The 14,020-nt window shown below is 45.2% G+C and overlaps 1 protein-coding gene and 1 pseudogene across 3 annotated transcripts in view; both read right to left on the bottom strand.

Moving 5' to 3' along the window:
• Positions 1-4,895: 4,895 nt before the first annotated feature.
• Positions 4,896-5,556, bottom strand: LOC309873530 (annotated as a pseudogene). The gene is made up of 2 exons: positions 5,249-5,556; positions 4,896-5,054 (listed from the first exon to the last, which is right to left on the bottom strand). The product of its transcript is annotated as an uncharacterized misc_RNA (transcript).
• A 6,240-nt stretch (positions 5,557-11,796) lies between these two features.
• The window catches only part of LOC309873520 (uncharacterized protein), a gene marked incomplete at both ends in the record, with an annotated part of 140,690 nt that continues 138,466 nt past the window's right edge, over positions 11,797-14,020 (bottom strand). Inside the window, one exon of one of the 2 annotated variants that reach the window (XM_082749292.1) lies at positions 11,797-12,280. In XM_082749292.1, the coding sequence (XP_082605418.1) occupies positions 11,797-12,280 (484 nt within the window). Of the gene's footprint in view, positions 12,398-14,020 lie in introns of both variants that reach the window. The other variant, XM_082749306.1, reaches the window with a different exon arrangement.

The following is a 14,020-nucleotide window of genomic DNA, read 5'->3' as shown; positions in this document are numbered from 1 at the left end:
TCTTTCTTTCTTTCTTTATCTCTTTCTTTCTTTCTGCTTTCTTCTGAGCCATAAAGAATTGGATAAATGGAGAAGTATACCATGTTCGTGGATAGACAGACAGCATTATAAAACATTAATTTCTCCTGTGTTAGTCCATGTATTCCGTGCGATTTTAGTTGGAATTCCACAGGATTTAATTTTGGAATTTCTCCCAGAGATCTAAAATTTATGTGCAAAGTTCATGAATAACTGAGGCAATTGTGAATAATAAGCAAAATATCTGCCAGATATTATTAAATATAAAATAAATATAGAATAAATTCTTATCTAATAAAAGTTTGCTGCTAACATAGGAACAGATTAATAGATGAAGATACAGAACAAGAACCCATAGAAGGCCCATGTATTTGGGAACTCTACTTTTGAATGAGGAAATTGAATGGGGAAGGTGGCTCACTCTATACAGATAGTTAAAATTAGGGGCGCCCGGGTGGCTCAGTGGGTTAAAGCCTCTGCCTTTGGCTCAGGCCATGATCCCAGAGTTCTGCTCAGCGGGAAGTTGTTTCCTCCACTCTCTCTCTCTCTGCTTGCCTCTCTGCCTACTTGTGATCTCTGCCCGTTAAATAAATAAATAAAATCTTAAAAAAAAGAAAATTAAAATTAGATGGTAATGCCGCACCCCCCAAAATACAGATGGATTTAAGGTCTTAAAGTATATGTAAAAGCAAAGGGAAAATACAAAGTGTAGGAGATAGTATCTGTTGGAGGTTATGGTTATTATGCTCAGGGTAGGAAAGGAATTCTTAAATATGATCCCAGAGCATAAGTAATAGTTAGGAAAATGGTGGATTTAACTGCATCAGAATTATATACATTTGTGTTCAGTGGCAGTCACTGTGGAACAACATAAAAAGATGGTTGGACTTTCAGGGGAAGACACTTGCTGCTTATAATCACTAAGGGGTTAATGTCTAGACTGTACTAGGAACTGCAAACCACCAGGGAATGGACAGAGACTGGGAAGTGAGCGTTCACACGCGGCCAATAAGAACACAAAGAGACGGTCACCCTGATTTTCATCAGCGGAAAGCAAGTTGTTGTTGTTATTATTATTTTGAGTTTTACTTATTTATTTGACACAGAGAGAGAGAGAGAGAGCCAGAGAACGGGAGCCAGAGAGCACAAGCGGGGGCAATGGCAGAGGGAGAGGGAGAGGGAGAAGCGGATGCTCTGCTGAGCCGGGAGACCAGCACAAACTCCATCCTAGGACTGCGGGCTCATGGCCTGAGCTGAAAGCAGACACTTAACTGATGGAGCCACCCAGGTGCCCCCAGAGGAAACCAAATTAAAACAAAATACCACTGTGTTTTTGAAGAGAGGGAGAACTCTGTCAGCATTTTTGATACGGGGTATTATCTCTTCCTTGTGACAAGTAGATTGTCTCCCTGTATGTACCCCAGAAGAATGCTCATACAGCCTGGTGGGATTTAGTGAGTGGAGTACATGCGTACCTTTGACATGCAGATTCTATCCAGAGAAACACTCATACAGATGCTAAGAAGAAGGATATTAATTACGGTGTATTGTCTCAGCAAAGAGCTCCCAAAAGGGCGCTGAACTCTCACAACATGGTCTATGTATATAATGGAATACGATTTAGTGGCCAGAAATAATTTATTGTATTTTTATGTAGCAAAACAAATCAATCTCAGATTTGCTTAAAAAAAAATACTGAGAAATAGAACAAGCTTTAAACCCCCCATGAATAAAAATAAACACCCATTCTAGGAAAATACTGCTTGTCATGACTGTATGCCCACATGTGGAAACACATTTCCAGAAGGTGATAGAGAAGGGTGTGGGGACAGGTGTCTGTGGAGGGTGGTGGGGTTGGCCTGAGGATGAAGGAGAAAAAGTAAGTAATAAACAGGGAGGACCCATTAGCTGGTGACGTGACTTACAGAATTCACCGTGCATGCTGAGGCTTCATGTCAAGGCTTCGTTCATTTTTGTGACTGCTCTACATGCACTTAGAAGAGTGGAATTGTACAGTTGGTGGCACAACACTTGCCATGGATCCTATTGGGTCAGTTTGTTAACTTGGGGGCTCAGATCCCCCACATCTGCCCCATGTTTCTTGTCGCTTGTGTATAAAATACGGAGAAGGAACCTCAGAGTCTTCCACTATGATTATGGTTTGGTCCACTTCATTCCATAGTTTGTCCCATTCTGCTTTGCTTCATTTTTTTAGGCTGTTTCGTTCCGTACACGCAAATTTTAAGTGGTGAGAACTCTTAGTTTATGGAAGCGATACTCGTCTTCTCCAGTAAGTCTTTGGGGCTTTTTGTTTCTGTTTGGCCTGCTATTGACAGAGCTTTGTTTGCATGCATATCTTTCCCCATTTTTAAATTTTTAACCTTTCTCTATACTTTGGTTAAATGTGGCTTTTGAATTGGTATGAAATTAGATTAAAAGCAAATCTACTCCAGCAATCTTTGTATTTAAGGTAGCATATTTTTGTCCATTTCTACTTAGTGTAATTTCTGACACATTTGGTTTTAAACCTGCCTCTTATTTTGTATTTAATATAGATTCAGCCTGTCAGTCTTTCTCTCCTCTCCTTCCTCATGCCTTTTCAGGTTGATTTCATCGTGTGACTGTCCCACACAGCTTCCTTTCTCCCCAAGGACCACGCTTAACACTTGGGATCTTCTTTGCCTGTGTTCAATATTCATCACTTTCTCTTGAATCCTTTTTATCTCATTCATTTTGACCTTAAAATGTGTTTTTTTCGTTTGCTGTGTTTCCTTCATTTTAGTCTTGATTTCTGGAGTGATTTACCTTCTATCTCTCATTTTCCCATGAGGGGTTTCCCCTCGTCCAAACTTGGTGTTCTGTCTTATGTTGTTCCTTTGTCTTGTTTGTGTTCCTCTGGTTGTTTATTAGCTTGCTTTGAAGTGGCAGGCTACTTGTTGGTCTGTGGGGTCGTGTTTCTTTCTGTTGCCCATCTCTTGCCCTAAGGACTCACTAAAGTCCCCTAAAGCCACTCCCCTTCACGGTGGGGAAAGCCGTCCAGGTTCAGATGCTAAACTCCAGGCACACACCATGCTTTCTGACATAGACCAGTGGTTCTTCTGAGGCTGTCCTGCCTTCAGCTCTCTCACATGTCCCTTTGCTTCCTTTTGCTTTCTCCTGCAGAGACGCTGATACCACAGGGAACTTGTGGCTCTTGAGAATTTGTACCTTGGAGTTCACCTGATCTTGTTATAAATTTCAGCCACGGAATTTTGGTTTTCCTGTCTAGCTGCCTGGTTTGTTTTTATGTGGGGATGTAGGAATATACAGATGAGCCCCCAGGGCGTCCACCTTTCTAAAATTCCCCTACTGAGATTTTGACCCAAATTCCTTAAGTCGTATTTTCTTTTGACATCAGAAAACAAACAATAACCCCGTTCCCTGGTGAGACGAGATGTCTGGCACAGATTTTTGCCCTCTCCTTGCCTCCTAACTATGCTTGGAAAAAGTCTGATATTTTATTTCTGGATTAACTTGTCTTTTTCTCTTACATCTTATCTCTTTGATCTCAAGGATCCTTTCTTCAGGGGCATGCTGGATTTCTTCAGCCCATCACCTGCAGCCACTTAGGTTTTCCTAGACACTGTATTGGGATTCGCTGCTCACAGTGCCTCTGTGTTTTCATGCAGTGTTTATTTGGCTGAGGAACATCCTCATGTAACGTTTGTCCCCTCCTCCCTGGAAAAGGTATAGTTTCTAAATCAGTGCCTGTGTTCCCTGTTCCGAGGACAGTCTCAACACGCATGTCAGTGTGAAACAACCTTGTGTTCCCCCATGTGCCAAGGTGATCTTGCCTCTCCTGGGGGAGACTGTTGTCTCATGGTGCTGTGAGCAGGGCTGTAGCTTTCTGGTAACTCCAGTTTGAAGTCTAGAATCCTAATTTTGTATTTGAATTGAAGGTGGACTGTAGCTCACATGGAAGGTACATCCTGATGCTTATGTTTCCTCTCCCTGAACTTGGCCTTCCCAAGGACCAGTGTTCTCTATAGGACCTGGGTGGTGAGGGGATAGGGAAGGTCATCCATCTCTTACTCACATGGATGCACACGCCTAGTCCCTGCTCAGATGGTTGTCAGCACCCAGCACCTGCTGCCCATCTCTACCTCCCATGGCCGACTCCCTCGCCCACTTTGCTGGGGCTGAGCCCTCTTATCCTTGGAGCGGAGAGGGTGAAGATGTTTGGTGTCCATTGGGAACATAGGAGTCAATGGATGGTTCTTTGTGAATGTGCCAACAGAGTTGGTGGATCCAAAAGCCCATTTACAAGGATGTTGCTAATTTGTCACCATATGGGAAAAAGTTTGAAAAGAAAAAAATCACACCAAGTGTACAGTTGGCTTACAGAGACAAGATAAATTTTATTAAAGGGAAATACAATTGTTATTGTTTTAAACAAGTGGAGTTAGAGGCAACAGGAAAGAAGGAAGTTCTTGTAGGGAGAGGAGAGTTACAGGTGAGCAGAAAGTGGCCCAGTAGGATCCAGCATCCTTACGGCTAAGAAGCCAGATTAAAGCAGTCTCAATTTTCACTCAGAAACCTGGACCTGACTTTGCTTCTCAGCCAGCTCCCACCCAAGTTGGAAGGGCTGATTGTAGCATCAGCGGGCACCTGCTTCTAAGCAGAGGCATCTACAGAAAATATTTCTGAGTGATGAGGTTAAAGACAGATCTCAGAGGTGGAGATGAGTCAAGGAAGGAGGTATGTGTAGGAATGAAAAGTAGGAGAAGGTTGTGGATGCATCAGGAGAGGACAGGTGAAAAGAGCTGATTTAGGGAAACCACAAGAATATAGGTTTCACCAAATATTGAGAAAGAAACCCAAGGTTTGGGTTCAGAGCTTTAGATCTTGCACTGACAGCAGACGGGGACACAGCAGCTGGACTGGGAGCAGCAGGGCTTACAGCAGCTGGACTGGGAGCAGCAGGGGACACAGCAGCAGGACTGGCAGCAGGATGACCCACAGCCTGAAGAGCAGCAGCAAGGTTTGCAGCAGCTGGACTGGGAGCAGCAGGGGACACAGCAGCAGGATTGGGAGCAGCAGGGCTTGCAGCAGCTGGACTGGGAGCAGCAGGGCTTGCAGCAGCTGGACTGGGAGCAGCCACAGGAGCCACAGCCCCCCTTGCAACCCCCACAGGAGCCACAGCCCCCCTTGCAACCCCCACAGGAGCCACAGCCCCCCTTGCATCCCCCACAGGAGCCACAACCCCCCTTGCATCCCCCACAGGAGCCACAGCCCCCCTTGCAGCCCCCACAGGAGCCACAGCCCCCCTTGCAGCCCCCACAGGAGCCACAGCCCCCCTTGCAGCCCCCACAGGAGCCACAGCTGGAGCAGGAACAGGCTGGCACACAGCAGCACACGGGCTTGCAGCAGCACACGGGCACACAGCAGCCCCCACAGCTGGAGCCACAGCCCCCACAGCTGGAGCCACAGCCCCCACAGCTGGAGCCACAGCCCCCGGAACAACCACAGCAGCCCATGGTTCTGGTGGATTGAGGGTGGAGCAGGTCAGAGGAGCAGGTGCAGAGGACAGGTGCACAGGTGTGGGGCCTCCTGGGCCGGGAGCCCTTTATATACACCTGCCCCAGTGTGAGGTGTGATGGTCACTTCCTGGTTCTTGTTTGTGCTATGTTTAGGATCTCCCCTCCTGTTTTCCTCTAGACATCAGCCTCTGGTGTAAAGTCTATGTGCCATTAGCTGCTATTGGCTACTCGTTGGGACCTAGCCCCTCCCAGAATCCATGTCTAGACTTGAGGGAGTTCCCCATCCCTTGCAAGGGTTCAGCTCATTCCCTCTAACTGCAGAGTCTCACTTGATTAACAGTGGTTTATTTTAGCTGTACAAGGGGTATACGCAATAACACATCAAAAAACATGTAAAAATGCCCAAGTTATGAAAACAGTAGGAAGATGGGTGAATCCCTGTCCACACCTCTTCCCGCATTGTTTCCTCCTACCCTAGGCAAGTTCCTGAATCGGAAAGTGTTAGTCCCATGTGGTCTTCACATGCTTAATAAACATATTACGTGTGTTCTTGAAACATTATTTTGCAGGCTTTAAACTTAGTATAGTAAGTGGTAATGCACTACTTTTCTCCTGAAAACTGCTTTTGTAAAACGCAGTGGTTGTAGTAAAGAGATTTCTCTAGGTGGTTTGTACGGCTCTAGTTAACCTATTTTCTTCCTGAAGCTACAACCATCGATTCATCCCTTTACCCATTGTTGGATCTTTTGTTTCCTTTCTTTTGCAATTTGACAGCTTATGCCACTTTCCTGCCTAAAAGCCCTCCTGCACTTTGGAGTGGAGGGGCTTGGGCTGGGCTGCTCTTCACCCTGAGCATGGGTGGGAGTCCCTGTTCTCCACCCACACTCACCATTGTCCCCTTCAGTGCATGCCAGTGTGTTATTGTGAATTAATCTCATATTCTTATTCACCACAAATAATGAGAAAATCTAGTGGGAAATAAGTTATTTAAAGTGTGAACAAAACATTGCATACCTAAGAACTAATTGATAAAGAATGCCTGAGACTTCTGTGGGGAAACTGTAAAAATTTTTTTCTTTCCTTTTTTTTTTTTTAAAGATTTTATTTATTTATTTGACAGAGTGATCATAAGTAGGCGGGGAGGCAGGCAGAGAGAGAGGAGGAAGCAGGCTCCGCGCTGAGCAGAGAGCCCGATGTGGGGCTCCATCCCAGGACCCTGAGATCAGGTCCTTAGCCGAAGGCAGAGGCTTTAACCCACTGAGCCACCCAGGCGCCCCTAAAAATCTTTTTCTTTCTTCCTTCCTTCCCACCCCTCTTTCCATCTCTCCTTCTCTTTCTTTCTCTCTCTCTCTCTTTCTTTCTTTCTTTCTTTCTTTCTTTCTATCTCTTTCTTTCTTTCTTCCTTCTTCTGAGCCATAAAGAATTGGATAAATGGAGAAGTATACCATGTTCGTGGATAGACAGACAGCATTATAAAACATTAATTTCTCCCGTGTTAGTCCATGTATTCCGTGCGATTTTAGTTGGAATTCCACAGGATTTAATTTTGGAATTTCTCCCAGAGATCTAAAATTTATGTGCAAAGTTCATGAATAACTGAGGCAATTGTGAATAATAAGCAAAATATCTGCCAGATATTATTAAATATAAAATAAATATAGAATAAATTCTTATCTAATAAAAGTTTGCTGCTAACATAGGAACAGATAAATAGATGAAGATACAGAACAAGAACCCATAAAAGGCCCATGTATTTGGGAACTCTACTTTTGAATGAGGAAATTGAATGGGGAAGGTGGCTCACTCTATACAGATAGTTAAAATTAGGGGCGCCCGGGTGGCTCAGTGGGTTAAAGCCTCTGCCTTTGGCTCAGGCCATGATCCCAGAATTCTGCTCAGCGGGAAGTTGTTTCCTCCACTCTCTCTCTCTCTGCTTGCCTCTCTGCCTACTTGTGATCTCTGCCCGTTAAATAAATAAATAAAATCTTAAAAAAAAGAAAATTAAAATTAGATGGTAATGCCGCACCCCCCAAAATACAGATGGATTTAAGGTCTTAAAGTATATGTAAAAGCAAAGGGAAAATACAAAGTGTAGGAGATAGTATCTGTTGGAGGTTATGGTTATTATGCTCAGGGTAGGAAAGGAATTCTTAAATATGATCCCAGAGCATAAGTAATAGTTAGGAAAATGGTGGATTTAACTGCATCAGAATTATATACATTTGTGTTCAGTGGCAGTCACTGTGGAACAACATAAAAAGATGGTTGGACTTTCAGGGGAAGACACTTGCTGCTTATAATCACTAAGGGGTTAATGTCTAGACTGTACTAGGAACTGCAAACCACCAGGGAATGGACAGAGACTGGGAAGTGAGCGTTCACACGCGGCCAATAAGAACACAAAGAGACGGTCACCCTGATTTTCATCAGCGGAAAGCAAGTTGTTGTTGTTATTATTATTTTGAGTTTTACTTATTTATTTGACACACAGAGAGAGAGAGAGAGCCAGAGAACGGGAGCCAGAGAGCACAAGCGGGGGCAATGGCAGAGGGAGAGGGAGAGGGAGAAGCGGATGCTCTGCTGAGCCGGGAGACCAGCACAAACTCCATCCTAGGACTGCGGGCTCATGGCCTGAGCTGAAAGCAGACACTTAACTGATGGAGCCACCCAGGTGCCCCCAGAGGAAACCAAATTAAAACAAAATACCACTGTGTTTTTGAAGAGAGGGAGAACTCTGTCAGCATTTTTGATACGGGGTATTATCTCTTCCTTGTGACAAGTAGATTGTCTCCCTGTATGTACCCCAGAAGAATGCTCATACAGCCTGGTGGGATTTAGTGAGTGGAGTACATGCGTACCTTTGACATGCAGATTCTATCCAGAGAAACACTCATACAGATGCTAAGAAGAAGGATATTAATTACGGTGTATTGTCTCAGCAAAGAGCTCCCAAAAGGGCGCTGAACTCTCACAACATGGTCTATGTATATAATGGAATACGATTTAGTGGCCAGAAATAATTTATTGTATTTTTATGTAGCAAAACAAATCAATCTCAGATTTGCTTAAAAAAAATACTGAGAAATAGAACAAGCTTTAAACCCCCCATGAATAAAAATAAACACCCATTCTAGGAAAATACTACTTGTCATGACTGTATGCCCACATGTGGAAACACATTTCCAGAAGGTGATAGAGAAGGGTGTGGGGACAGGTGTCTGTGGAGGGTGGTGGGGTTGGCCTGAGGATGAAGGAGAAAAAGTAAGTAATAAACAGGGAGGACCCATTAGCTGGTGACGTGACTTACAGAATTCACCGTGCATGCTGAGGCTTCATGTCAAGGCTTCGTTCATTTTTGTGACTGCTCTACATGCACTTAGAAGAGTGGAATTGTACAGTTGGTGGCACAACACTTGCCATGAATCCTATTGGGTCAGTTTGTTAACTTGGGGGCTCAGATCCCCCACATCTGCCCCATGTTTCTTGTCGCTTGTGTATAAAATACGGAGAAGGAACCTCAGAGTCTTCCACTATGATTATGGTTTGGTCCACTTCATTCCATAGTTTGTCCCATTCTGCTTTGCTTCATTTTTTTAGGCTGTTTCGTTCCGTACACGCAAATTTTAAGTGGTGAGAACTCTTAGTTTATGGAAGCGATACTCGTCTTCTCCAGTAACTCTTTGGGGCTTTTTGTTTCTGTTTGGCCTGCTATTGACAGAGCTTTGTTTGCATGCATATCTTTCCCCATTTTTAAATTTTTAACCTTTCTCTATACTTTGGTTAAATGTGGCTTTTGAATTGGTATGAAATTAGATTAAAAGCAAATCTACTCCAGCAATCTTTGTATTTAAGGTAGCACATTTTTGTCCATTTCTACTTAGTGTAATTTCTGACACATTTGGTTTTAAACCTGCCTCTTATTTTGTATTTAATATAGATTCAGCCTGTCAGTCTTTCTCTCCTCTCCTTCCTCATGCCTTTTCAGGTTGATTTCATCGTGTGACTGTCCCACACAGCTTCCTTTCTCCCCAAGGACCACGCTTAACACTTGGGATCTTCTTTGCCTGTGTTCAATATTCATCACTTTCTCTTGAATCCTTTTTATCTCATTCATTTTGACCTTAAAATGTGTTTTTTTCGTTTGCTGTGTTTCCTTCATTTTAGTCTTGATTTCTGGAGTGATTTACCTTCTATCTCTCATTTTCCCATGAGGGGTTTCCCCTCGTCCAAACTTGGTGTTCTGTCTTATGTTGTTCCTTTGTCTTGTTTGTGTTCCTCTGGTTGTTTATTAGCTTGCTTTGAAGTGGCAGGCTACTTGTTGGTCTGTGGGGTCGTGTTTCTTTCTGTTGCCCATCTCTTGCCCTAAGGACTCACTAAAGTCCCCTAAAGCCACTCCTCTTCACGGTGGGGAAAGCCGTCCAGGTTCAGATGCTAAACTCCAGGCACACACCATGCTTTCTGACATAGACCAGTGGTTCTTCTGAGGCTGTCCTGCCTTCAGCTCTCTCACATGTCCCTTTGCTTCCTTTTGCTTTCTCCTGCAGAGACGCTGATACCACAGGGAACTTGTGGCTCTTGAGAATTTGTACCTTGGAGTTCACCTGATCTTGTTATAAATTTCAGCCACGGAATTTTGGTTTTCCTGTCTAGCTGCCTGGTCTGTTTTTATGTGGGGATGTAGGAATATACAGATGAGCCCCCAGGGCGTCCACCTTTCTAAAATTCCCCTACTGAGATTTTGACCCAAATTCCTTAAGTCGTATTTTCTTTTGACATCAGAAAACAAACAATAACCCCGTTCCCTGGTGAGACGAGATGTCTGGCACAGATTTTTGCCCTCTCCTTGCCTCCTAACTATGCTTGGAAAAAGTCTGATATTTTATTTCTGGATTAACTTGTCTTTTTCTCTTACATCTTATCTCTTTGATCTCAAGGATCCTTTCTTCAGGGGCATGCTGGATTTCTTCAGCCCATCACCTGCAGCCACTTAGGTTTTCCTAGACACTGTATTGGGATTCGCTGCTCACAGTGCCTCTGTGTTTTCATGCAGTGTTTATTTGGCTGAGGAACATCCTCATGTAACGTTTGTCCCCTCCTCCCTGGAAAAGGTATAGTTTCTAAATCAGTGCCTGTGTTCCCTGTTCCGAGGACAGTCTCAACACGCATGTCAGTGTGAAACAACCTTGTGTTCCCCCATGTGCCAAGGTGATCTTGCCTCTCCTGGGGGAGACTGTTGTCTCATGGTGCTGTGAGCAGGGCTGTAGCTTTCTGGTAACTCCAGTTTGAAGTCTAGAATCCTAATTTTGTATTTGAATTGAAGGTGGACTGTAGCTCACATGGAAGGTACATCCTGATGCTTATGTTTCCTCTCCCTGAACTTGGCCTTCCCAAGGACCAGTGTTCTCTATAGGACCTGGGTGGTGAGGGGATAGGGAAGGTCATCCATCTCTTACTCACATGGATGCACACGCCTAGTCCCTGCTCAGATGGTTGTCAGCACCCAGCACCTGCTGCCCATCTCTACCTCCCATGGCCGACTCCCTCGCCCACTTTGCTGGGGCTGAGCCCTCTTATCCTTGGAGCGGAGAGGGTGAAGATGTTTGGTGTCCATTGGGAACATAGGAGTCAATGGATGGTTCTTTGTGAATGTGCCAACAGAGTTGGTGGATCCAAAAGCCCATTTACAAGGATGTTGCTAATTTGTCACCATATGGGAAAAAGTTTGAAAAGAAAAAAATCACACCAAGTGTACAGTTGGCTTACAGAGACAAGATAAATTTTATTAAAGGGAAATACAATTGTTATTGTTTTAAACAAGTGGAGTTAGAGGCAACAGGAAAGAAGGAAGTTCTTGTAGGGAGAGGAGAGTTACAGGTGAGCAGAAAGTGGCCCAGTAGGATCCAGCATCCTTACGGCTAAGAAGCCAGATTAAAGCAGTCTCAATTTTCACTCAGAAACCTGGACCTGACTTTGCTTCTCAGCCAGCTCCCACCCAAGTTGGAAGGGCTGATTGTAGCATCAGCGGGCACCTGCTTCTAAGCAGAGGCATCTACAGAAAATATTTCTGAGTGATGAGGTTAAAGACAGATCTCAGAGGTGGAGATGAGTCAAGGAAGGAGGTATGTGTAGGAATGAAAAGTAGGAGAAGGTTGTGGATGCATCAGGAGAGGACAGGTGAAAAGAGCTGATTTAGGGAAACCACAAGAATATAGGTTTCACCAAATATTGAGAAAGAAACCCAAGGTTTGGGTTCAGAGCTTTAGATCTTGCACTGACAGCAGACGGGGACACAGCAGCTGGACTGGGAGCAGCAGGGCTTACAGCAGCTGGACTGGGAGCAGCAGGGGACACAGCAGCAGGACTGGCAGCAGGATGACCCACAGCCTGAAGAGCAGCAGCAAGGTTTGCAGCAGCTGGACTGGGAGCAGCAGGGGACACAGCAGCAGGATTGGGAGCAGCAGGGCTTGCAGCAGCTGGACTGGGAGCAGCAGGGCTTGCAGCAGCTGGACTGGGAGCAGCCACAGGAGCCACAGCCCCCCTTGCAACCCCCACAGGAGCCACAGCCCCCCTTGCAACCCCCACAGGAGCCACAGCCCCCCTTGCATCCCCCACAGGAGCCACAACCCCCCTTGCATCCCCCACAGGAGCCACAGCCCCCCTTGCAGCCCCCACAGGAGCCACAGCCCCCCTTGCAGCCCCCACAGGAGCCACAGCCCCCCTTGCAGCCCCCACAGGAGCCACAGCTGGAGCAGGAACAGGCTGGCACACAGCAGCACACGGGCTTGCAGCAGCACACGGGCACACAGCAGCCCCCACAGCTGGAGCCACAGCCCCCACAGCTGGAGCCACAGCCCCCACAGCTGGAGCCACAGCCCCCGGAACAACCACAGCAGCCCATGGTTCTGGTGGATTGAGGGTGGAGCAGGTCAGAGGAGCAGGTGCAGAGGACAGGTGCACAGGTGTGGGGCCTCCTGGGCCGGGAGCCCTTTATATACACCTGCCCCAGTGTGAGGTGTGATGCTGGCCACATGGTCACTTCCTGGTTCTTGTTTGTGCTATGTTTAGGATCTCCCCTCCTGTTTTCCTCTAGACATCAGCCTCTGGTGTAAAGTCTATGTGCCATTAGCTGCTATTGGCTACTCGTTGGGACCTAGCCCCTCCCAGAATCCATGTCTAGACTTGAGGGAGTTCCCCATCCCTTGCAAGGGTTCAGCTCATTCCCTCTAACTGCAGAGTCTCACTTGATTAACAGTGGTTTATTTTAGCTGTACAAGGGGTATACGCAATAACACATCAAAAAACATGTAAAAATGCCCAAGTTATGAAAACAGTAGGAAGATGGGTGAATCCCTGTCCACACCTCTTCCCGCATTGTTTCCTCCTACCCTAGGCAAGTTCCTGAATCGGAAAGTGTTAGTCCCATGTGGTCTTCACATGCTTAATAAACATATTACGTGTGTTCTTGAAACATTATTTTGCAGGCTTTAAACTTAGTATAGTAAGTGGTAATGCACTACTTTTCTCCTGAAAACTGCTTTTGTAAAACGCAGTGGTTGTAGTAAAGAGATTTCTCTAGGTGGTTTGTACGGCTCTAGTTAACCTATTTTCTTCCTGAAGCTACAACCATCGATTCATCCCTTTACCCATTGTTGGATCTTTTGTTTCCTTTCTTTTGCAATTTGACAGCTTATGCCACTTTCCTGCCTAAAAGCCCTCCTGCACTTTGGAGTGGAGGGGCTTGGGCTGGGCTGCTCTTCACCCTGAGCATGGGTGGGAGTCCCTGTTCTCCACCCACACTCACCATTGTCCCCTTCAGTGCATGCCAGTGTGTTATTGTGAATTAATCTCATATTCTTATTCACCACAAATAATGAGAAAATCTAGTGGGAAATAAGTTATTTAAAGTGTGAACAAAACATTGCATACCTAAGAACTAATTGATAAAGAATGCCTGAGACTTCTGTGGGGAAACTGTAAAAATTTTTTTCTTTCCTTTTTTTTTTTTTAAAGATTTTATTTATTTATTTGACAGAGTGATCATAAGTAGGCGGGGAGGCAGGCAGAGAGAGAGGAGGAAGCAGGCTCCGCGCTGAGCAGAGAGCCCGATGTGGGGCTCCATCCCAGGACCCTGAGATCAGGTCCTTAGCCGAAGGCAGAGGCTTTAACCCACTGAGCCACCCAGGCGCCCCTAAAAATCTTTTTCTTTCTTCCTTCCTTCCCACCCCTCTTTCCATCTCTCCTTCTCTTTCTTTCTCTCTCTCTCTTTCTTTCTTTCTTTCTTTCTTTCTTTCTATCTCTTTCTTTCTTTCTTCCTTCTTCTGAGCCATAAAGAATTGGATAAATGGAGAAGTATACCATGTTCGTGGATAGACAGACAGCATTATAAAACATTAATTTCTCCCGTGTTAGTCCATGTATTCCGTGCGATTTTAGTTGGAATTCCACAGGATTTAATTTTGGAATTTCTCCCAGAGATCTAAAAT

The sequence above is a fragment of the Mustela nivalis genome, assembly GCF_964662115.1.
Source record: "Mustela nivalis genome assembly, chromosome: 9".
NCBI lineage: Eukaryota > Metazoa > Chordata > Mammalia > Carnivora > Mustelidae > Mustela > Mustela nivalis.
This window is presented reverse-complemented; position numbering and strand designations above follow the sequence as displayed.